The sequence below is a fragment of the Aspergillus luchuensis genome, chromosome 5 (assembly GCF_016861625.1).
Source record: "Aspergillus luchuensis IFO 4308 DNA, chromosome 5, nearly complete sequence".
Taxonomy (NCBI): domain Eukaryota; kingdom Fungi; phylum Ascomycota; class Eurotiomycetes; order Eurotiales; family Aspergillaceae; genus Aspergillus; species Aspergillus luchuensis.
Window position 1 is genome coordinate 3,100,512 of NC_054853.1, and position 23,236 is coordinate 3,123,747.

The following is a 23,236-nucleotide window of genomic DNA, read 5'->3' on the forward strand; positions in this document are numbered from 1 at the left end:
TTCAAATCTAAAAGAAATACTACAAATTCCAATAAACTCATAAATCAGCTCCCCCCAAAAACAAGTCTACCTCGGTCCAAAGCCAAACATCTATTTCCCCACTAAAACCCCCGCAGATCATTCCCAACAGGCGATCCCAATCTCCGACTTATTCCCCACACACATCCACCCCCCATCATCCATTTATTATTCCATCCCAAAATCAGAAAATCCTCACAATCCAGACAACTAGATCAATTCAACTTCCTCCCTCCCAACACCAAAGCAGTAATACAACTGATATTCCCAGACCACCACAACACCGACCGCGAAAAGCTCAACGTCTCCGATTCAATAAACACATACGCAAGTCCAAACAGGATCCTAGATATCGTGTACCATGCCCCGATACCGTTGATCACGTCGTTGGGGAGGCCTGTGCGCAATGCTACTACCACTATATCTCCCCAGATACATAATTAGCGGTTTTATCTATGATGCCAAAGACGAACATTGGCAGTTGGGATAACAGGTATGGTCACGCACCAGCCGCCACGAAAAGCGGAAATCCCTCGACGGCATTGGCATGCGCTGCCTCCTGCCGCTTGAGTCGATCCAACTGTCTGCGGGAGATTTTCCCCGCTTGCACGGCTGCCTCGCCGTAGACTTTCAGGTCATCCCTGGGGGCGACGTTATGGTCGATACGGAGGAGACGTTTCGCAGGCCGGGTGCTGAGAATGCCGTAGGCGTAGAACCAGTTGAAGAGGAGATAGGGGATAGCCCGGTTGGGAAGGTCGAGGCCTTCTGGGGCTGTGAGGCCGAGGAATGTGAGGAGGGAACTAACATCGTTCTTTTAGTAGGATGTACTGTAGTGTAAAGTGACGATGTGACTTACGACATGGTTATGGTGCTTAGTTGGGAGATGTTCCTGTTGTGGAGATGGGAGAGATTATATACTATATCTATGGAATGATCGGCAGTCATATCGTACATCATAGCCTGTCGGCTTCACATGAAACTTTTATCCTTGTTCGCAATAATTCGCTGTCCCAACGCCTCGGTACTACCAACCCTTATCTACAATAGCGCCAGAAAGTCCTGATCCCACATATCGGGGATCGCAAAGTCGTTGAGGTCAAATAGTGTCCCGAATTCAGACTGCGTCCATTAGCATGAATCACCAACATATGGTCAAACCAGAGAACTTACCGTATCTAACCCGTACGACGCAGGGTCGAATTGCATTTCCGGCGTCTCGAGATTCAACGATGGCGTAGAAACCGGCTACATCTGTTAGCATATATCACTAAAAGCACGAACTGTACACCTACTGTCGACGTAGCCTTGGCTCGGACCGTCTCCCAACTTGCTCCCTGCAACATCTGCTCGCTCATCTGCATGCATTGCATTGCATCCTGCTCTAATGCCTTCTGCGGATCTTCCCCTCGCAGTCGCGCCTTCACCGATGACAAGGCAAGCGTCGGAAAAAAGAATGCCTTCCCTCCCTTGCCGTTTGGCGTAATTCGGCTTCCAAATGTTTCAATCGTTCGCTCGACTGCCCCGATCATGACCTCCTGTTGCGACCGTACCAGATCGTTCAACGATGTCAACGCGCTGGACTGCATTGTCGATGTGTTATGTGTGTTGAACTCGCCTGCCTGCAGGTACAGTTCAACGCATACTGTCAGAGCAGCGTGCAAGAATTCATCGCGGAACATTCCTCCGCTCAGTTGCCCCAGATGCGGGCTCACCTGCGAGCTCGCCGGGGGTTCGTGGTGAGAGAGGATCTCCAAGGCGGACTCAAGGCAGATCTTCCGCGAGTAAGAGAATTTGGGCGACCGGATAATACTCAGCGCAAAAGGCCGATTCAGAACCAAAATCGACCGCCGCAACAAAAATACCAACATTGACTGCGCGAATGACGGGCCCGGTCCGGCCTTCTGGAAGATCTCCAAGCCAAAGTGCATGAGTTGGATCAGCTCTTCGCTCAGCCGCAAGGCCTCATCATATGATATCGTAAGTTTCAGACTGTTGATGGCTTTGGCGATGCGGATTCGCAGGGGCAGCGACTGCAGAAGCAAAACCTGAAAGGTGCTTTGTGTGTATACCCCTATGTCTTTGGGAACGGGGTCATCGACCATATTTTCCGTCAGCTGGGAATCGTCCAGGTTCGAGGGCGCCTCGCAATCGTATTCGTCCAGGTCGATCGTAGGCGGCATACCGCCATCCAAGGACGACTGCAAGTCAAGCTCCAAAATGGTTGCCCACAGCCGCCGACGCATCTCGGCCCAAAATTTTGTCATCTTACCGAATCGATGAGGATCTCGATGCAGTCCCATGGTCATGGCAGTCCGTATGAGCGAGCCCGAGGAGATCCACACAATGTCCCCGTCAATAGCATCGGCCTGCCGTGCAATCATCAAAAGACACTCGATCTGCAAAATGTTGAAATCGATGGTCGAGCTGACCATCGTGAACGCAATCCACGACCGAACACCGGCAATCCATTCAGCGGCTGCCTGATACACCCTGCTCTCCCCATTGATCTTCGTGTTAGGGCCCAGAAAACAGCAACTGGCTGCCATCAATGCTAGAAGCTTCGCCACAAAAGACGGTTCTTTCGGCTGCACTCCCGACCAGAAGTTTTCGTATTGCTCCAGGAAGGTTGGGATATGTAAAATACGGTGTGTCGTCTCAAACGTGGTCAGATACAAGTTGAGTAGTTCGTCAGCAACTTGTCGAGGCGGAACCATCTCCTCAAGCGAGGGAGACTTTTGCTGATAGGCACGCTGGTGCTCCTGTCGCTCTCGAGCCCATATCTCCCCCTTGAAGTTCTTGAATTTCTTGTAATTGGGGATTCTCTTCATCGTACTGCGGCGGCCCCGCATGAATTTGCCAACATCATCAAACTGCGGAAATTAGCACCATCCACGAATCAGCCATGGCACAACACACACTTACAAAAGATAGAGAGACGGACGCATGGCTCCGTCCAACGAATCGCGTGCGGATTTTCTTCCCCCGAAAACAACACCGATCGGGAAGATCTTTCACATTGTCAATGAGATTCTGCGACTCCGGACCCGAACGATGCCCGATGTCTATCGAGTCACCACCCAGACTTTCTGGGGTGTGCATCGACCCAGTTTTGGAGAGAGCGCTTTCCAGGAACTGGATGCGACTGCGCAGTTCGTGCAACTCGTCTGACCGCGCTTTTGGCTTGGTGACCCTGTTGGTGGACTGGTGCTTGGAATCAAAGACGTAGAGACCCCCGTGCGCCGGACTGGCTCGACTGCTGGAGATACGCACGCGTTCTGGCGGGGTGCGGGAAGCGCTCCCCGACCCCGGCGCCTGAGGGCCAACGTAGATGCATTGATTTGGCGTTTTGGACTTCATGCATTGCCCACATGGTAGAGAGCGGTCGCATTTTAACTTGCGACGCCTGCAAATGGTACAAGATAGCGGTGGTCTGCGCCGTCGCGGCGGAGACTTTGGGGAGTGGTCTTCATCCATGGCCTTGTTGGGATAGAGCGATGTTCTTGTTTGGCGGCGATGATGTGACTGATGGTGGTGGGTTGGACCGACCGTGCCAAGTCACCTGATGTAGTTCTATCGGTGGTGGAGTGTCGTGAAGTTGAAGATGAAGCGGAGGGCAGCCGACCGGCAACATCAAAGTCTTATCTGATCTGTAAGCTTACGGCCGAGCCCCACGGGCTTCGCTGCCTAATTTGGTTCAGGAGAAAGTCGTGGTCATTCAGGGAGTGTGGCCCTTGATGGGCTTGAGTGGTTAGTTGGCAGCCTGGAGGTACTTTTGATTCTTAGTAGTATCTAGTTAGTCGATGGTTTAGTCGGCCTCTTTCAGGAGTCATTCGGGATTACGCATCGGACTTGCTTGATGTGGATGTCCGAGTGCTCGGAGTTACGGTTTCTGGTTAGCTTTCCTCACATAAGCAGGTTTGTCAGTGGCCCACAAGAAGAAAAGGTGAGCAGTGAACTAAGGGGCACTTTTCTTGTTAAGTAGTCATCCCGGACAGTGTCTTTATATATTGATTGAAACAGGTCAGGTTCTATTTATACTGTATCTAGCATATAGAAGGGCGTCTCTTTGGGAAAGATAGTAGAGGGAACGGCAAGCATGACAAACATCACATGCCGGCTCTAGTTGAATCTGGTCTAGCTCCAATTCCCATAAGGCTGAACATTGCACCAATGCTTGTATCTTACGCTCTTTTCCCACAGATAATTAGTAAATCAATGAAATTCAGCCACTGGCTGTCATGGTATTATCTCTATCACGGGGACATCGAACTGACCTCATAGCTACCAACCGTCGATAGATACCGTGAACAATTGGAGCTGCTAAGCTAAAATAATCTGTTTTATCTCGGCCTTCGGGCCTAGCTAACCCCGAGCATTGTCAATACTCTCCTCAAAAGAATAATCCTGGAATTTTCCACACTGATCTCGTCCGGATACTATGCCTAAAGGGCTTCTAAATTTACAACACAGGCAATCCGGTTACAAAGTAACATGTTTCTTACAGTGATAGTCTGAGCCCACCTGTCGATCGTCCGGTCCCCCTTCCAAGTTCCCTTCCACTCTATTACCGACAGGTTCAGACCGCTTCAATTATATCACCAACATATTAACTTGGCCTGTTCCTTCCATCCGCAAGTCTCTATCGGCTCCTAAGCAGGACTACAATTTGCTATATCGGTTACTGAAAACCACTGAATTGACAGTAATTGAATCCAAACCCCTAAACAGGTCTGGCTTCTCCTAGAATGTGAATAGGGCCCAGTGTAGGTATGGAACCCTGTCGGTACATAGTAGCATACCAGAGTAAGTGTCTAGGTCGCCCAGGAGGGAAGTAGATGATGACGAGGAGGGCATGGGTAGTCCTACTGATGGGGCCATCTTCTACCTACCCCCCTGCTTGTTCTCCCACTTGCTTCTCATCAACTTCTTCTGAGCTAGCATCAAATATCATCTTGAAACAAACTGGTACCAACGAGCACCGCTATTTTCTAGCCACACTGTGAGTCCGCGAGGTACTCTATCGAGTCTATTATCCCCTTTGCGAATGACATCAGCTGCCCATCTCTGTCCACGAGTGGATAGCAGCAACCACGTAGTGGACGATAGTTTAAACCCAAGCGTCTTATAGATGTCGCCTGCGCACTGCAGCTTGAAAATGGACATGACCAAACAGTCAGCCCTGGCATTTGGGCTATTCCGCGGAGTTTCTCACCAGTTGGCGCCCGCCGGGAACAGGCGGATTTGAAAGCCAACTTCGTTGGAGAGGGGTATAACTGCCTCGTGCGCAACATTATGAGAGTCCCACTGTTTCCGAGGCACACTTAATCACACTCCCCATCACGATGATCTGGCACACAGTCCAACAAGTTGTCCGATATCCCCGAAAGTGGGAAACAGGAGTGGATATCAGATTCCGATACCGCTGATTAATGCGGGCCCGCGCGGATGATCAGCCGCGCCAAAAGACACCCTATCGCCGCCACTCCAACCATGTTATTTGAATACCTTCAACACCTCTTCACCTCAGCTTAGATCGCGTTGCTTTTATTTTCCTTTTCTTTTCCGCATGCGGGTGTTATCTCCTGGAGTTTCCGCCCTGAAACTCACCTCTTCTGCAACATGTACACCCTGCCGGTCTTGATTGCGGCCTTATTTCTACATGTCAAGTTCCCCTTGCTTCCGGGTCTGAGAGACACCCTCTATGGCATCATCGTCCTCAGCGCCTGCTGCGCCATTTTCTACCCGCCCGACACCAGGGACTTTATAAGATATACCAATGCATTTCTCTCTACCTCCTTTGTCATCCGCGCTGTGGAACTCCTCCTGGTCCATGATCTGAGTCACTTGAAGCGCCTGCAGAGGGTGTCTTACCTATCCTCTTCACCCGTATATACATGGGAACCCATATCTCCCACGCTAGGGTGGAAGCGTTTTGTTCAGATCTGCGATCTAATCATCAACCCGCGCGCTGTGGGTTGGAGCTACGGCTCTCCCAAGTACCAGCCTCCCGTCCGCAAGCTCGAAGCTGTCCCGGACGGCGCAAATGGGTGCGTTCCTAAACGCGAGGACATCGTCCTGGTAGCAGATGACGACCGCTTCTCGTTCTTGAGAGGCAAGATCGTTCGGGCTCTGGTAGCCTACTTTATCATCGACTCGTATCAGTCAGCCATCGGACGGAACTACTCCAGCGTCAGCAACTTCGTAGAGACGTTCCTGGCCAATGTGCTGAACATCCAAGCATCCCCGGCCACGACTGAGGGCGTAATTCGGTTGTTCATCCTCCCACCAGTACACTGGATGGCCTCCTACGCCTTCGTAGACGGAATCCACGCCGCCACCGGCGTAATTTCCGTCGGTGTGCTTCGGATCATCTCTCCACAGCTCGCAGCGGAACCATGGATGTATCCCCCTGTCTTCGGGGCGATCCGATACATGTTCACATTTAGCCTACGAGGCAAGTCACCTACCCCCCTTACCTTCCCAAGGACAGCAGAATAACAAAGTAACAATCCAGACATTTGGGGCAAAATGTGGCACGACCTCTGCCGTCGCCCATTCCTGGCCCTCACCCTCTCCCTCATCCCGGACTCATGTCCCCTAGGCCTCAAGCGCCTTCTCGTCGTCTGCCTCTCCTTCATGGTATCAGGCGTCGTTCACGCAGCAGGGACGTACGCCGTCTCGAAGGACTGGTTCGCCGCGTCCATGATGATGTTCTTCTTCTGCGTTCTGCCAGCATGTGTGGTCGTACAGCAGATCATTTCCGATCAGATTCTGCCGCGTGTCCTTCCCGCGAAGAGTAACATCTCTCGAGTCGTTATTTGGCTCGTGGATGCGGCGTTCGTGGCCGCGTGGGGCTATTATACTAGTCCGTGGTTTTTGAATTATAGTAGACTGCCGGAGGCGATTGAATCCATTCCGATGCCGGTTAGTTTCTGGGGGATGGTGCTTGGGGTTTAAGTTTGTTTCTGTAGTGTTGGTGGTTGCTATATATAGACTGTGTCTTCACTACAGGGGGCGGGTGTGATGTTATGTGGGGTTGGTGAACGTTCCTTGGTTTGTTTTCTGTTTTGGCATAGCGATATGATACCATCTTATACATTGGTCTTTTATAGGGTTTGGATAGATTATTGATAGGATTTCGGTTGCTAGCGAGAATCCGAATACCATAGTGAGTGTCCAGCTGGGACTACTGATCCAATAATAATGGGCATTATATAGTGCTATGTTCGCGTCGGCCATCATGGTTAGTAACCGCCACGCTACAAGTCCCCAAAGTATAACCATATTTGTACAGATTTTGGCTTGAATGGATCATTACTGCTACAGGCACAATGATTCATCATATCCTCTCCCTCAGCAAGGATACTAGTGAAGCATCCTGGAAGCCAAATTTACATGGACAGAGTGTCATCAAACTCTCGAGAAATCGTATATAAAGCTAGACGAATGAACCTGACAACAAATCACCGAAATAAGATGGTTGTTCTACAATTCCCTCTCAGACACGCACATACTCGTACTCCTTCCGAAATTCGCGATAACGCGAACCCGTCCTAAGCTTTTCTTGCATGACGAGGTACATCTTCCAGGCCGAACAGCTGAAAATTTCGACTGAAAAGTCCGCCGTTTCGATGAGATCATCCAAGCGTCGACACGCCTTCATCATTTCCACTCTGCCCTCCTCCGTTTCCCATAACTCAGGAAAAGGTTTGATCCCGAGGATCCAACTGCCTTCCCTTGGGTGAATGTCCCCATTTTGGTATAGTTTGAGGGATTTCAAAGCCAATTGGCCGATCTTTCTCTTTGATATCAGGCTGGTGAGAAACTCATATACAGGTTGAGCACAAACCACAAGTCTCAGGTGTTCTAGAGAGCCTGGAAGGTCTGCGGCATCTTTCAGCCCAGTTTGCGCCAGGCCAAGATGTGTGAGGCTTGTGAAGGCTGTGAATGAGCCATATTCACTAAAGTCACGGGGCCTCACAGCGTCCAAATCGGCGTCAATTTGTTGGAGGCTGTTTTGATGAGGCTTCAGGATTGATACTAGATCGGATTTTTTGGGATGAGAAGCATCTTCAGTTTCCCAGGCCGAATAATAGCAGAATACCTTCAGGCTCCTGCATGCATGAACCATTTGGCGCAATGTTGTTTGATGAAACTTAACTCCTACCAATTTCAGTGTCGTAATACTAAGAGACTTGGGTAGAAGAAGTTCAAGAGGTGGACAGCCAGGGCCATCCTCATCAGCGTCATACAACGTGAGCTCGTTCAAGTTGGGCAGATGCATGAGATGAAACAAACCTCTCATCGATTTGTGAAGCATTTCATCACATTCAATATCAAGTTCCTTCAAGTTGGCGAGATACCCATGGCTGCGCACGCTCTGAGAATCTCGCTCCCAGAGCGGCTCCAGCCCTTCCAATCCTTCCAGGCCTTCTTCAGTGATTTTGAGACGTAATGTTTCCAATTTAGGCGTCAGCGTTATAAGAAGCATGAGCAATGAGTTCGAATGTACTTCATCGGGAGCTGTCAAATATTGTTGCTTCCAGCTCGCTGGAAGTTGGTTAGCTGCTCTTGCAAACATCTCAAATAAGTCCTTCAGGAGTTTTTTCTCCCAGTCTTGCGGTAAATAAGACCTCTGGTTGAACGCCTCCACGGTCAAACTGCGTACACAGGCTCCCAAGCCAGGCCGTTCAATAACAGTTCGTATGAAGCAGATAAGAGAACCAATGCGGTGTTCAAACACAGGTAACCAATATCTGTCATCGATATAACCCCATCTCGGATATTGGCGGAAGATTTTGGGCTGGACGAGGGCACATACAGTCTTTGAAGTTTGGCAAAGCTTTAACAAGGTGTTATAGTCGCCGGATGCCTGCAACTTAGATATTATGAGCACCAAGATCTCCTGCGGTAGGTTTAAAAGACTCATTGTGACTATCAGAGCGATCAAATGTGAAGGAGAATGCTTTCGCTAGATGCTGTTGTATGGGAGGGATCGATGTCGAGATAGCAGTTTAAAAGCGAATTGAAGATTAATGCACATGCTAGCTGTTAACAGTAGTGATTAGAAGGTCACCTGGACACTTTTTATAATCCAGCATCTACCATAGGTTCAGGGACTTGTCAGGTGAACTCCGAAAACTCCCATGCTGGATGTCAGTCCAATTGATAGCCAAGGCTGAGAAAGTGGAATACAATGAATGGGAAAACCATTCAAGAGACAGGGAAAAGGGGAACTCCATGGTATCGGGTGGTCCGAAGTGATACAAGGAGGTCGGTAGTTGCCTTTTCCAACTGTCTCCAAAAATATATCATGTATATATATATATGTTTTTGCAATATACGTTAGCACGAATTTCGGAGTGATGAAGCTGACAAGGGGACAGTAATTTTTTCGGTTGTGACTCAGCATTATATGAGGTTAACTAACCATCTTAGATCAAGGCACAAGCATTTATATACAAAAATTTGAAGATGAAGTTGAAGTTTATGCTGGAGTTTCACAGATCAACCAAGGATGGCTCAGCCGCGATCATTGATTGGGTTGATGAATTGGCAGCAGCCGAGACCACAACTTTGGACTGCGTAGTACGGATCCACTTTTGTTACTCCCAGAGCTCCTCCTGTGTACCATCAAGGCCAACAGAGAATTGAATCGGCCTAGGTCGCACAACTGTCGCCCTTAGCGCTTCCAAGCTCAGATGCGGGCGACGAAGTCCGAACACTTCGACTCTTTTTATTCTTGGTCTTCCGAGCGAATACTTTCCCTACTACCTCGCGGTCGGCATCCAGCTCCTCCACCGCAGAAATCCCTGTTACCCTGTCCCTCACAGAAATGTCAGATAGTCAGCAAAACCCAATGGCTTAACCCGAATTATACAAATAAAGAACGATGTTCTACAACGCCCTCATCCGAACCCACCACATCACCTCCCGCAAAAAGGTGTCTGCGCTGAAACGCGCAGCCGATATACACAATTGCTTCGTGCTTCTGCGCTCCGGTGGTTGTCCAGGGATAATGTATGTCGAGGCGAAAGACCAATCCGCTGTTGAGTCTTGGGTGACTGTCGTTCGAAAACTTCGGTACAAGGATTTTCAACTAGCCACGCGACCAGGACCCCTCCACGACGAGAATGAGACAGACCTTCGTGATCGGAAGCAGTCACCCCACCAGACAAGAATGAGGGATATAAGGGCCGGTGTGTCGGAGGTAGAGACCGTCAAGGAATTTGGGGGTTTGATGGAACAACGGGGTGTCTGGAAATGGTGGAGAAAGGGGATGGGATACGTCTCTTGATTTTGCGATCGCTGCAAGTGCATACGCAATTCATGGACTGGGCTCTCCCGATGATGGCTACCTATTCCCTTGGATATCATTCAACCCGGCACTCTGCAGGATCCGAGGCCTGAGCTCATGGTTCTGAAACCAGCATACTTGTCTAGTCACCACAGTTGGAAGCCTCAACACACGCAGCTGTTTCCCTCGCGTGCCAGGTCATCCAAATATCGGCAATTTACAGCCACGGAAATGGTGCAATCTAATGTGGATACTACGTCACCTCATCGAAGCTATATACACGAACTCGATGTCGACTTATGCAGGCCTAGCTCACCCATGCAATGTCGAATTGTCATGCTTAGTCGCCCAGTTACGGTGACCGGGCAATCTATTGACGGGGCCATGTTGACCGATGTTGTCTTTCGGTGCAGGAACATCCAATGGCTGCGAAATTGGGGCCAAGTCTCTTGTTTGGTTCCTTGTTATCGAGCAGTCTGGGTCGGTCAATCCTTGTGGACCGGTACAGGTGTCTATAGCTTGCTCCAAGGCGACCTGGTCTGTCCAACCGTACATGAAATCTCCGTGCAAGCCGTATCCGGTTTTGTCACCTGTCGCATATATCCAGTTCTTGTAGTCTGGATGGGGTGCTGTGTTGAAAAAGAATTCCAGAAAGATGGAATATATCGCAACGGGATGAGACTTGGGACAAACACCCTTGTTATAGTCTCCAGTGTCGGGATACGCCATCTACGAGTACTGTCAGAAAACCCCAAGTGCTCGCAGACAACGACACCTACATGACTCTTATGATCTGAGCTGTCCAGATTCTCTCCATCCCAGCAGGAGGGCATAAAAACCTGCGACCTCAACATTTCATAAGGCTGCTGAGGCAAGCCTTTTGTCTCATTCGAGCTTCCATCTTTGCCAATGCACATATGACTGATGGCACGCTGGGACCAATTCGAATCATTATAGGTCCTGTTCCCATGGGATATCAGCACTGTCAGACATCGGGATAAAGAACAGGCGAACAAACCGAAGACTCGGATCCCCAGCAAGCATGCGCAGACCTTTCGGCGGCGCCAGCGGAACCAGCTTCTCATCACAATCAGTAGCACCGGCCGTATAATTACACGCTCGATCAAAGTAATAAATACTCTATCTAACTCATTAGCCAATTCCTCTCGGCCCTCAACCAAGCTTCCAGGACTCTCAATGAAGTCCAAAGCAATACCTACACTGGACTGATACTCCACAAGCTCAAACGACCCATTCCTCAGGCGATGATAGAGCTGCGGAACCCAATAATTGCTCCTATTAATATCCACTTCGCACGTCGTCCCCTTTGCGTTCTGCGCCGTGCTCTCGTTCATTGTTCGCTGGAATGCTGTCCCCCCAGTAACAACATGCGTATGCGTAGATGGCTTTCCCGGCGCGACTATCGGGTCGGACAGTTGAGTCGTCAATGGATCGCAGCTGAAGGTAAACTCATCTGTCGTGCGCTGCTGAGCAAGGACATTGCTACCGCTGCTGAGCAGAAGTAGCGCTGCGATGTAGCGGTTCCACATAATGCTGTCCGTTTTTTTTCCTCATTCAACAGACAGAGGCACCATTTGCTTCATTCGATAGCAAACAACGTAACAAAGCAGCGTAGGAATTGCACTCGCAATCCGCGAAAGCAGTATCTTAGGACACAAGAGTAGAATAAAAGCAATTGAAACAAGCAAGACAAAAGAATTCATACAAAGATAAAAAAAAACAAAACCGAACCGAACTCAATATATTCCGTCCGTCATTCCTCACGTCCATTTAACCTCCACCTTCAGCGCCTCCTGGGTGCTTGTTTTCCGCCCCGGGCATCTCTGTAGGTTACACATTCCAAGCGCCACCGCAAATATCTCAGCCTCTGAGAATATTTCCGAGGAATGCTATGTTATGTTGTTGATGCATGTAGGACACGTGTCCCCTGTGTATTGTATGTACCGTGTAGGAGCAGTGATGGTGTAGATGCTCTGCAGGAACTGTGTTTTTTTTTTTTTTTTTTTTCCTTCTCTTGTGCTCAGGAAGGGGTTGCTAGTAGGATGGATGATGGATTGACCGGTTTGGTGGAGGGTCTTATTATGTAAATATGTGTGATGTGTTGAATTACTATTCATTGATGCTATAGATAATGGTATATTATACAATTCAAGTTGGTAGTTCACAGGTTGCATGGGCTTGGTGGGTAATGTGACCGAGGCATTGGCGTGAAATATGTAGGACTCGGTTGTTCTGCTACTGGGGTGCAATTCTGGATGGAGAGTTGTAATAGTCGTGGTCTTATTTATACATATATTTTGCAGTTCTATCAAGCACTAGTGTTACATGTACATCATTACTTTGATATCATTTGACTGCATCCTCATATTCGTATCAAAGGAAAGCCACTACTATAACGAACTGCAAAGAAAAGTACTTTTTGACTAAAAAGACGTCGTTGCCCAAAGCCAACCGAGAGGAGCCACTTAGAGTACCTTATTATCTAGAAATTCTCTACCATGACTGTATGCTTTTGTGCAATGTACTTGGAAGTCCGCTTAGATTATATTATTCAAGCGCAACGCTATCTCTTAATTCAAACGTGCTCTTGCATATGAAAATCCCTCTGCTGAATTCTGATCGCATAATGCAAATACAGACGTAATCTGACTTGCCAAACACCAAAGACACCCGGCCTTAAACGCCGCTGACAACATCAAGCTCCCCATTTGACCATTCAATTCTGGGCCGTGGACATGGCGGCCTGGCCATGCATGCATGTACTACCGAAGTAACATTTGCATAAGCAGCTAGGATCAGACCTGATGTCACGCCATTAGCATCCGTCGGACTGGGCACAGAAGTGGATCCTTGGCGACCAGGGACTAACCCAGTGACCAGTGAGATCCCAAATCCAGATGCAGTAATATCAGCCCATTGGACTCCAGTAGTGCGCTGGATGAGCGGGCTCTTATATCTTGGCTTGGTCGTAGCCTCGCATAGCAGAACCCACCTCTTGCCTCGCATAATGGTGCCCATCTCAGTTTCTCTACAACGTAGAATACCCCAGACATATCCCTGATATCCCTGGTTTGAATTCCTTCAGACACAGCAGCGGCTGCGTCGAGGACACCCTAAAAAGGGCCCCGAACCTTGCACGCAGCCACAAAATGGAGCATCAATACCTCTGTATGCGATGTAATGCAGCTATGCTCTCTAACACACAAGTCCGGTATTGTTACCGAACATGATCAAGCCTGGCTTGGATCGTCTTGTCATCGAAGTGACCTTCTTCGCCAACATAGTTGTGAAGGGCTTCTGAAAACATCAAGCGACGGGGTGCCTTTCGTCCCGTCATGAGCTCAAACTGGGGTATCGCTTGCTCGACCACATTGTCCAGCCCATCAACTAATACCCAAGGGCGCCCGGTTTCAGTCCGAATACGACGCATCTGGCGCAGCAATGGAGTGTCCAGTGGCTTGTAAGCGAACTAGCATGAAAACGTTAGTCAGGCCCACCTGTGCACATCATTAAAGAACTTACCTCAAGGACTACGCCGCCAGTGGGGCTTCCCAGCCATTGCATAGGCATTTCAAAGTTGGCTGGCGGTTCATCGCGGTCGCGGTCCGCAGGCACACAAGATGCGATCATGCAAGGCGGACAGGCATCCTCAGGCCATTCATCCTTCAATGACTTGAGCACATACACAACTTCCGCCGAGTCCACTTGTGAGGCTGCCCATGAGTTGAAATGGCGAGCGACACTTTCCGCTCGTGACAAAGTTCTGTTGTAGATGAAGATCTTACGACATCCGAGCCGCAGCATAGCATAGACAGCGGCGCGGGCCATACCGCCCGCTCCTATCACCAGCCCAGTAGTCTTCGATGGGCTGATGGCATTGCGTGGAGAGAGGTTGCGGTTGATGCAGTTCATAATGCCAACCCAATCCGTATTCTCACCGTACCACCCTAGCACAGGTCCAGCCTGGTTACGCCGACTCGCCTGCTCTTGTAGAGGATACATGGATCCATCAGGGCCGGCGCGCAGGGGTACAATCGTATTGATCGCACCAATTGCCTCCACATGGCGGCTTTTCGCCGCGAGCTTATGTGATAGTTGTACTCTCCAAGGCTGAACCACACTTGACCCTCCAAAATGTGAATCCCTGCCCAACCGATCCATGATAGCAAGCGAGGGCGAGTCCGGTATGGTATAGGTATGGCTCATGCCACAGTGGCGGAAAGCAGCGTTGTGCATTGCAGGGGACAGACTGTATGCGACATTACCTCCGAGGATGAAGAACTGGAGCGGGTCCAGGACGTAACTTTGGAACAAGGCCTGAACTGCATCACGAGAAGTAATCTGCGGGTCTCGCTCGTTGTCGGAGGACCTTTCGATTGCTGGGTGAGTTACCGATGTGAGGATAGAATTGAACACTTGCGAGGTGCGGCCAAGACGGCCAATGTTGTATGCGATAACGGGTGGATGTTCGCCAGGCAGCGCATGAACCTTGTTTGTGAATTTAGCAACCGCTGCATTATCCTCACGCGACGTAGCCACTCGAAGAAAGCGAACGAGCTGACACCCCAGCTTCTCGGCTTCAGAATAGAGGGAAAGGCATTCTTCGCTCTCCCAAGTCTCTGGCGCAGAAGGTTCGAAGATGCGTTGACCAATAATCTTTGTGTTGCCTCTGGTACGGATTGCCTCCTCCACTCGAGACCGTTCCTGGCTCAAGTCCACGGCCAAATACTCAACCGCCAGCCGTAGAGCATGGTCCACAATAGTGAAGTATAAAGTGTTCACCTTTGTAGCAGACAGATCACCTCTCGCAATGCCTGTGGAGGACATATCTATAGAGATTATAATGGGTGTACGAGCATTCCTCCGGAGTAGAGCAACCTGCTTGCTGAGAGTTGCGGTCAATCCCGTGCTCCAGCGGTCAACACACAGCTCAATGGCATCACCTCCTGACTCAAGCTCCTGTACGTTGACATTGCCTTCTGCCAGGTCGGAAGATCGAACAAAAATGGCATGGGTGAAGGACCGGAGTTCCGGGGGAGTCTCAAGCAGGACGAAAGGCGAGTCATAACTGGTGTGCCCTACATCGGTGCCAGTCACGAAACGCACGAAGCGCGTGAAGTCCTCTTTCGCTTCTTTCAACTTGAAGGAATAATCGACGCAACGTCGGTCCGGCGATCCCTCATCCGTCTGGGAAGCGATACTGGAATGATCTTCAACATTGTAGAACTCGAAATTCGAGCATGTTCTGTGTAGAGGATCGCCCTCGGCAAGAAGCTTGACTGATTGCTCCTCCAGACCTAATAGGCTTTGAATGCGATCCATGTCGCGAACTATGTATACAATGGGATTGGTAGCAGAATAGTGACGAAGGTGCTCCTGAACCGGACGGGTAAGACTGCCGAGACCGCATTCAATCACACAACGGGAGCGGTGGTTGTCAAGCATTGACTTGAGGACTTCGACATCGCGTTGCTGGAATTCCTGACTCCCATAGCGCTTGAGATACTCATGCCTGGTATGTCCGGTCACCTCTTTGAAATAGTGGTCTTCCGTGATGAACCGCCGTTTCAACGCAGTGGCAGCGACAAATCCCAGAGACCGCTTTCCGCACCCCCGGATGCCCACAAGCACCAGAGAGGCATCAGGATCGAATCTCCGGCGCTTATCTACCGGGGATATTTTGTGCATTGTGGACGTTTACGTGGATCAGTGGGACGGAGGTCTTGTGTGGTCGGTGCGCGGGAAGCAAGACCGTCCGCTGCAGAAAGTCTAAGTTGCTTAGAGCAACGAGAAATCAAGATGATATCAGCAGTGTATCCAAAGCAACCCAATAAGGACCAATCATCTGCACTCCGTCATATTCGAAGTGGCCATGCTTCAATTGAGGGAGGATAGCGTGGTCGAGGGCCGCTCTTGACTTTATTTTTTTTCTTGTGACTGAAGCGGAGAAGCTAGTATACCGGGGAAGATGGCGGGGGTAAGGAAATGGTGACTAGCTTTTGCTAGCTATCGGGCGGAGGCGGAGTGCAGTAAGTGCGGCAGGGACAAAGGCGGTCAATTGGCGCAGCACCTGGCATGCCTGCGAAGGCAGCAATGGGACGGAAACGTGTTGAAGCAGGCTGGTCAAGCAGGCGTGATTGGTTTGCTGGGGGGGGGCCGCTGGAGAAAGTGTGATTATAACAGAACCAAAGGATGACAGTTGGGGGACCATGGCAAGAATGCTCGGTTGCGGGCATCAGCCACCGGAGTCCCAAAGGGTTCGCGGGTTCAGCATCTCCAGCCGCATTGCCGGACCATCGCATCTGCCACGAGGGACCGCCTGCCCTCCAGGCTGTTTCCGGATAAAGTAATACCCGGATAGACGATCTCCATCCGCGGGACTCTCCGTAATCCGTATACGACATAGATTGGCCTGGGTGTCACCCCCCGATCCATCGGTAGCCACCTACTCAATTAGTCTCTTCAACCGCATGCTAGTATTTATCATTAATCAATAAGCATGCATCCCTGATAAGTAAACCGACCCCATTCTCCAGGCAGAAACAAAACGCCTGTTTAGCGGGCGGGCGATGGGCTAATAGGTGGGTAGCCAGCAGCTGCGAAAACGATGGTAATCCAATCAATAGAAAAAAATGGTTCTGTCAAATCCGGGTCAATCTGTGTCTACATCATTCTAAACACTAGCACGTCGCCCATTAGCCCAGTAGCATTGAGGCGAATGTATATGCTTAAACTTGAATGGAGTATAGTGAGTGGTACTATTGAATCACTTCGCGTCCCCGGGGTAAGGACCCTGCACGATTGTTCGGACCCGATGGGTATACCGACGCCCGGAGGCCTGGGACTGATGAACCCTTGAAGATGTATATCTCCATCTGCATGACTACCGAGTCGGGATGCCGGATCGTTTGCCGGATCCGCGAATGATCTGAAGGTCATTATTCAGTAGCCGAGTCAAGAGCTTGACACGGACAGTGAGCATGCTGAAGAGGAGGACGTACCAGGAAGGGTGTCGGACCCCTACAGCCGGCGAATCAGAAGTCAAAACGGGTCGGTTAGTTCGGAGTGCCACAATAGACAGTAAACTAGTCGTGGTTTGGATTCTTCTTGGGCTCGACGCCTTTGTGGGGTGGACTTTACAGTTGGTCCGCCGACAGCGGAACGGCCGGTTTTCGGCGGTTTCTATCTGCTCAGTGATTGGGCTAGTGGGTTTCGAGTTTGATAATTAGGAAGACGGTCGGGCGCCCTTTTCGTCCATCCATTAGGTGATAGTAGATAGCCACAGACAATGGAGGTTTGAAGTCAGCATTGAGGACCCATGATTCGTAACTAGTCAGGACATAATGATGACCACAGATGGGGGAACTAAGAAAGCAGGAACATTATCGGTTCAAAAGCTTAGATGTACGCTATTCTTGTCCTCTAGACTTATTGTGATTAGTTCCCTCGGACGCGAAAGATAATAATAGGAACTGGTAGGTAGTTAGTTACGCGGATTATTGATGCGAAGAATTCTTGGCTGATTGACACGGTTCAAGAGAATGCTATTTTTGTGAGTCGCTAGGAACAGAGGAGGCTGAGCCTGAGGAAGTTATTATTATCAGACATTATTATCAGACATCTCTAAATATACTACGATTGACCGGTAATTTTCTTAGCACAGTGGAAAGGTGCAGGGATCTGAATCCTTTGATTTCTGCTGTTCATATGAATATTAATACTTTATATAGCCATTCAGCGTTGCTATTCAAGGCTTCACCATGGCGAATTAAGAAGGCGGTGCCGTATGGGAGACTTACCGCTTCAAGGATTCAAATTCCTGCAACTCTCCACCGTACTCACAAAAACACCGGGTTCAACCAGAGTAGGGGGGCTGTAATGGAGTATGGATTATGGAGAGAGGGAGCGAGCACGAATCCCACCGAGCCAAGACGGCGAAGGACGGCGGAAGTCTCGGTTTCTCCTGCAGCCAAAAGGTGCAGGGACTGTGTAGGGGGAAGCAGTTGGGAGGAAAGTCTCCCACACTGCGTCGTGGAGAAGCCGTGGGGATCCGGTGTGGGGTGCTAGCCTCAGGCACAACATGGCCCTCCGTTTTGAGGAGAGTCACCACACGAAAAGTGGGAATTTTTGGGTAAAAAAAAACCTTTTTGGCACTATTATCTAGGTTATCTCGATTTTCTTACTGTTTTAAGAATAGAAAAAAGAATTTTGTTCTCTTCTTATGTGATTTACTATCATTTATTATTATTACTTTTTTCCTTTAGCATTGAATTCTGGAAAATCGTTGCAGCTGCCAATCTCAGTCCCGACGGAACCCAAAATTCACCCGGAAAAAGGCGACTAAACCCAACCATCATCCACTAACTCACTCACTAAAGACAGAGTAAACTAGTAGACAACTTTTTTTGAATTGTTTTGTTTTATTTATTATTCTATTTTATTTTTTCCAATTTTTTGCTCATCCCGAAGTTTTTGCCCCGATCTTTTCCTTCCCCCTCCTTCTCCCGTCCCTTGTATTTTCCCCCCGTTGCGGTCCCTTCAACTTGCAGCTCGTAGTGTAATTTTTTCTATTTTACTTTTACACTTTCCCGGATCCCTTTCTAAACTTGGTTGCCTCAGGATGGGTCTGGGCCGATGCACAACTCCATATTGGATTGGATGGACCAAGGAGATTCAACAGCGAGACCCTGAGGTGGCTGTGGTAGCTATCATCCATCTTTAGACTCATTGGATTCTTGCGTAATACTACTTGCCATCGCTTTTCTTGACAAGTTCTTTTCCGATTGCGTCTGGGGGACCCGAGGGTCTTGTTTTATAACAGACGGGCATGCACTGCGGGATAACCTTTTCGGCTTGCTCCAATCCTCCGCCGCGGTCCCTTTCTCGGCTTGCCTGGCGACTACTACTACTTACTTACCTATCACTATTAACCTTCCCAGGTTACTTGAACTTTACACTTCCTATTCCTATTATTCCCTACTAAATTGAACTGAAAACTGCCTTTTCCGTCACGCCTTTTTTACCTTCCCCCTTCTGGAGGCCCGACCACCTTTCGCTCGCTACCTTCTTCTCTTCTTTCCTCTCTTTTTCCTGCTTTCATGACATGCCATATCTTTTCTAATTAACCCTCTCCCATGGACGAGGGTTCCGATTCTAAAGCCCCTCGACGGAAGAGGGTGTCGAGAGCCTGTGATCGCTGTCGAAGTAAAAAGGTCAGTTAGAATCAATCAATTAATTAATGCCTTTTCATTTGGCTTCTCTGCTTCTTCCCTCTCCCCACTCTTTTATAGATTTCCCCTTCCTTTCGCCATCTTCATCTTTCTCTTGCTTTTAGCCCGATCGGTGCAATTCAACCCCGAAATGCAGGTGGTTTTCGATTTCTGTCCTCGGTAATGTTCGGGGCGGCGTTCTTGCGTCACGTCACGTACTTGCCCGTTTTCGGTGCTTGTTATCGCCTCGGAGCTGCAGCTCAGCTGCCCAAGGCCGTTTCAAGTGGCCATCTACTCTCCTTCTTTCCTACTTCCTCAACTCAACATCCTGGATCTGCTTGCCCCTTCAGTTTCTATCTACTTCTCCACCATGTCTTTAATTCCCACCCTCCATGCTGACAATGACCTCCAACTTTTAGGACAAGTGCGATGGACTACGTCCCGCTTGTTCGGCCTGCCAGGCTTCAGGCCAGACCTGCTCATATGATCCCCATGCAAAGAAGCGCGGGTTACCAGAGGGCTATGTTCGTGGCCTGGAGAAGCTCTGGGCCTTGTCCATCTGCAATATCGATGGCTTCGAAGACACAATGCTAACTCTACTGGGGACCACCGCCGAATCAGCTGGTCGGAGACAGAAGCTCATGTCCTTATGGACGGATGATGGCGCGTCAGAGACACTGCATGAATCTTGGAAAACCAGTCGCCTATATGGGGCGCTCGAGAAGATGCTGTCTAACTCTGAGCCTGTCACGGAGAGCTCAGGAAAGCGCTCTCGGGAAGACCATGATGACGGCACCGGACGTGAATGGGGATTCCGCATCGACCGTAGTTCGACTCCTCTCGCTCATGATGCTCCGCGTGTTGTTGAGCCTTCCACCTCTCCCCATGCTAAAAGGCCCCGGCTGGCCGCTCCCACAGACAGCAGAATCACGTCGTATACCGCCAGCGCTACGAATGCCCTACAATTACCCCCGCAGACTTCGCAGTTGTTGGACGTCTATTTCGCAGTCACTCACTCATGGTTCCCAATCGTCGCAAAACACAACATTTTACGAGCATCGTACCTGTATGCAAGCGCGCCGCTATCTGTCGCAAAAATGGCCCCAGGTTCGGGCGACCACGCCGCATTGTGGGCCCTGCTCAGTTATACCATTTCGCAATCTCGGGTTAACCCGCAGGACGGGGCGTTGGAAGCGCTTTCGAAAACCAAGGAGTATTACTCGGTAGCTCGAAGCTTGATTCCTTCTGAAACGGAGCGGTTCGAGCTTGGACATGTGCAGGCACTGTTGCTGCTGACGTTGGTGAACATCGGCCTGGAGGACTGGACTGCTGCCTGGCTGTTGAGTGGCCAGGCTGTTCGCATGGCCATTTCGATGGACCTTGGAGCCTTCATGGACGTCCGACGATCGGACGAGTTGAGGCAAGGCAAGGCGGTTTTCCTTGGGTGTTTCGTGATTGACTCGTTGCTTTCGTTCCGTTTGTCGAGGAGACCGTGCATGCATCCTCGTGATCTCACCATGGTCGGGCTGTTGGAAGAAGATGGCTTGGAAGAGTGGAACTCATGGTCGGATGTCTTGCCACCTACGGGGGCTGGACAAGGAAAGAGCCCTCCTCGACGGGGTCCGCTGCTCGCTCTAAGCTGCTTCAATCGACTAGTCGAATTAGCCGGTGTACTGAATAAGATTGCTCGCGACTCCACGGCTGGACCAAACGCACCCTTATTTGCACAACAACTAGTCATGGAGCTTAAGCAATGGGATGATCGTCTTCCTCTTGGATGTCGCTTGATTGGCCCAGAAAGTATCTATCCGGAACGACACTCAGCCTTGCTCCCGCACCAGAGCTACCTTGGCCTGACATATGTGGCTACGCTTCTGTGGCTTTATCTGCGCATTGCGCCTCAGGAGCTTGGGCTGCATCGCTCCCAACGGCCGGCTATCGAAGGAGCCAAGAAACTCCTTTATAGAGCTCTTCCAATGGTGTCCCAGCACCTTGATAACTTTCAGGTTTGCGGTTTGCCGCCGATATTCGAGCTTTCTTTGCGCACTATCGCCGAACAAGCGTTCACTCTGCGCAATAAAATCGAATCCGACATGTTCCCTTTTGGACGGTGGACTGAAGCGCTCCTTCAGCGAACCACGGAGCTTAGTTCAACTTGGCCAGTGTATCGCTCATTGTCTGCTTCCATCGATCACTGGTACCGTTCTAAAGATCTCCCCGGAACCCCTGCTCTATCCTATCAGCCACCAGAGGCAGGATCAGCACCCGGAATGGCTAGCGGTATAACCAGTACTACACTACCCCCTGGGCCTATGGCAACATCGGCGGCAGGGTATCCGAACATAATGGGCGAGCCTACGATGAACCCTCACATGAGAAGGACTGCACCTGGAATGGGGGATTCCGATTATACATCTGCCATTATGGGCATCACTATCCCTGTGGACGGACAGTACATGACGCCAAAAGATCCCACGGTGGAAAATCCTGATCTATCCATGATGGACGTGTCCTTCCAGCAAACCTTGGACGGGCGAACGGCAAACATGGACAAGTCCGAGCCTGCTGCTGCTCTGAATGCAGCATTACCGCGGGGCCCGCGCCCCCATCCGTCTACACCCGACTCTGGCGTGTCGAGTTCGATGATGTCGGTCACCGGCCCGGGCGTTATACACGAACGTTCTGTACCTTCCGGGGATAGGAGCTCGGATACGACAGAGCGTATCGGGTCAACCGGCGACATTGACGCCATCTTCAAGGATCTTGCATATCTCGACACCACAGAGTGGGCTAACAATCGCGAGGCTGCGCTGAAGGATTTTGGATTTATTGACGAGAGTACATTCCAAGCTTTCTGCCATGACCCAGACCGACTCGCTGGGACTCAGCCGTTGGTACATCCCCCGTCGATTGCCGACATTTGGCCGCCACCGGGCTTTTTCCCGGAGACGTTTCGTGACACTACGGAAGATGTGATGGAGGGTTGAGTGGCCGTTTTTTCATTTCTTTACATCTTGCTTTTGACCAAGCAGAGGTCGAAGGGGCCTTCATAGGGACTTATCCCTATTTCTGATATATATGGAAAACTTTCACGAATCTCTGTTTTCCGCTATGTATGATGGTGGTGCTATCAACGCACGCATCACCCTTTTTTTGCCATCTCTCTTGTTCCTTGTTGATGATACCCAATGTAAGTAACACATTACAAAGAAGACCGAAGTCGACTAGCGAATCTCAATCATGATGCTGATAGTCCTCGTTACAGTCCAGAAAACCTCGAATGCAACAGGGAGTTAGGATTTTAGGTATCTAGGAGTTGGTTATTGCTATTGGTGCATGCATATACATCGTCGCAAACCCTGATATCGAGGTTCTGTGGCTCGTGAGCCCACGCTTACAATAAAATGGTCTCATTTAACCATCGTTCAACATTCTCCACCACCCCTGAATACGCTCAACCTCCGAGTTGAGCCAGCCAGCCAGCCCACTTCTAGCCGTCCTGACGTAACATTGAGCACGACGTGATCCGGCTTCAGACCCGCTTTGTCTAAAAAGCACGGTCTTCCTTGCATCCCTGCCTAGTAAATATCTAGTAGCTACTCCGTAGTAGAAAAGTAGCAAAGTAGCTTGGTAGTATGCACTAATCCCCACCAACGATTAGGCACCGATGCTTATTCCCTTATAGTACCCT

General features: G+C 49.9%; 9 protein-coding genes across 9 annotated transcripts; 3 read left to right on the forward strand and 6 right to left on the reverse strand.

Annotated features, from left to right (window-relative positions):
* Positions 1–233: 233 nt before the first annotated feature.
* Positions 234–975, reverse strand: AKAW2_51028A (MAPEG family protein; the record flags this gene model as incomplete). The annotated part of the gene is made up of 3 exons (XM_041690911.1): positions 234–436; positions 526–818; positions 875–975. The coding sequence occupies 3 exons, from the start codon at positions 973–975 to the stop codon at positions 234–236; spliced, it is 597 nt and encodes a 198-aa protein (XP_041544449.1).
* An 81-nt stretch (positions 976–1,056) lies between these two features.
* AKAW2_51029A (putative C6 transcription factor) lies at positions 1,057–3,375 on the reverse strand (the record flags this gene model as incomplete). The annotated part of the gene is made up of 4 exons (XM_041690913.1): positions 1,057–1,137; positions 1,189–1,263; positions 1,311–2,888; positions 2,941–3,375. The coding sequence occupies 4 exons, from the start codon at positions 3,373–3,375 to the stop codon at positions 1,057–1,059; spliced, it is 2,169 nt and encodes a 722-aa protein (XP_041544450.1).
* Positions 3,376–5,637: 2,262 nt separating this feature from the next.
* Positions 5,638–6,975, forward strand: AKAW2_51030S (wax synthase family protein; the record flags this gene model as incomplete). The annotated part of the gene is made up of 2 exons (XM_041690914.1): positions 5,638–6,472; positions 6,533–6,975. 2 exons carry the CDS (start codon positions 5,638–5,640, stop codon positions 6,973–6,975), a joined length of 1,278 nt encoding a protein of 425 aa, XP_041544451.1.
* A 541-nt stretch (positions 6,976–7,516) lies between these two features.
* Positions 7,517–8,947, reverse strand: AKAW2_51031A (uncharacterized protein; the record flags this gene model as incomplete). Its single annotated transcript, XM_041690915.1, has 1 exon — positions 7,517–8,947. One exon carries the CDS (start codon positions 8,945–8,947, stop codon positions 7,517–7,519), a length of 1,431 nt encoding a protein of 476 aa, XP_041544452.1.
* A 963-nt stretch (positions 8,948–9,910) lies between these two features.
* AKAW2_51032S (uncharacterized protein) lies at positions 9,911–10,315 on the forward strand (the record flags this gene model as incomplete). The annotated part of the gene is made up of 1 exon (XM_041690916.1): positions 9,911–10,315. The coding sequence occupies one exon, from the start codon at positions 9,911–9,913 to the stop codon at positions 10,313–10,315; it is 405 nt and encodes a 134-aa protein (XP_041544453.1).
* Positions 10,316–10,627: 312 nt separating this feature from the next.
* AKAW2_51033A (DUF1996 domain-containing protein) lies at positions 10,628–11,865 on the reverse strand (the record flags this gene model as incomplete). Its single annotated transcript, XM_041690917.1, has 4 exons — positions 10,628–11,044; positions 11,095–11,275; positions 11,334–11,455; positions 11,536–11,865. The coding sequence occupies 4 exons, from the start codon at positions 11,863–11,865 to the stop codon at positions 10,628–10,630; spliced, it is 1,050 nt and encodes a 349-aa protein (XP_041544454.1).
* Positions 11,866–13,012: 1,147 nt separating this feature from the next.
* On the reverse strand, positions 13,013–13,354 carry AKAW2_51034A (uncharacterized protein; the record flags this gene model as incomplete). The annotated part of the gene is made up of 1 exon (XM_041690918.1): positions 13,013–13,354. The coding sequence occupies one exon, from the start codon at positions 13,352–13,354 to the stop codon at positions 13,013–13,015; it is 342 nt and encodes a 113-aa protein (XP_041544455.1).
* Positions 13,355–13,553: 199 nt separating this feature from the next.
* On the reverse strand, positions 13,554–16,024 carry AKAW2_51035A (repressor protein; the record flags this gene model as incomplete). Its single annotated transcript, XM_041690919.1, has 2 exons — positions 13,554–13,805; positions 13,859–16,024. The coding sequence occupies 2 exons, from the start codon at positions 16,022–16,024 to the stop codon at positions 13,554–13,556; spliced, it is 2,418 nt and encodes an 805-aa protein (XP_041544456.1).
* Positions 16,025–19,470: 3,446 nt separating this feature from the next.
* AKAW2_51036S (putative C6 transcription factor) lies at positions 19,471–22,532 on the forward strand (the record flags this gene model as incomplete). Its single annotated transcript, XM_041690920.1, has 2 exons — positions 19,471–19,548; positions 19,965–22,532. 2 exons carry the CDS (start codon positions 19,471–19,473, stop codon positions 22,530–22,532), a joined length of 2,646 nt encoding a protein of 881 aa, XP_041544457.1.
* Positions 22,533–23,236: the final 704 nt, after the last annotated feature.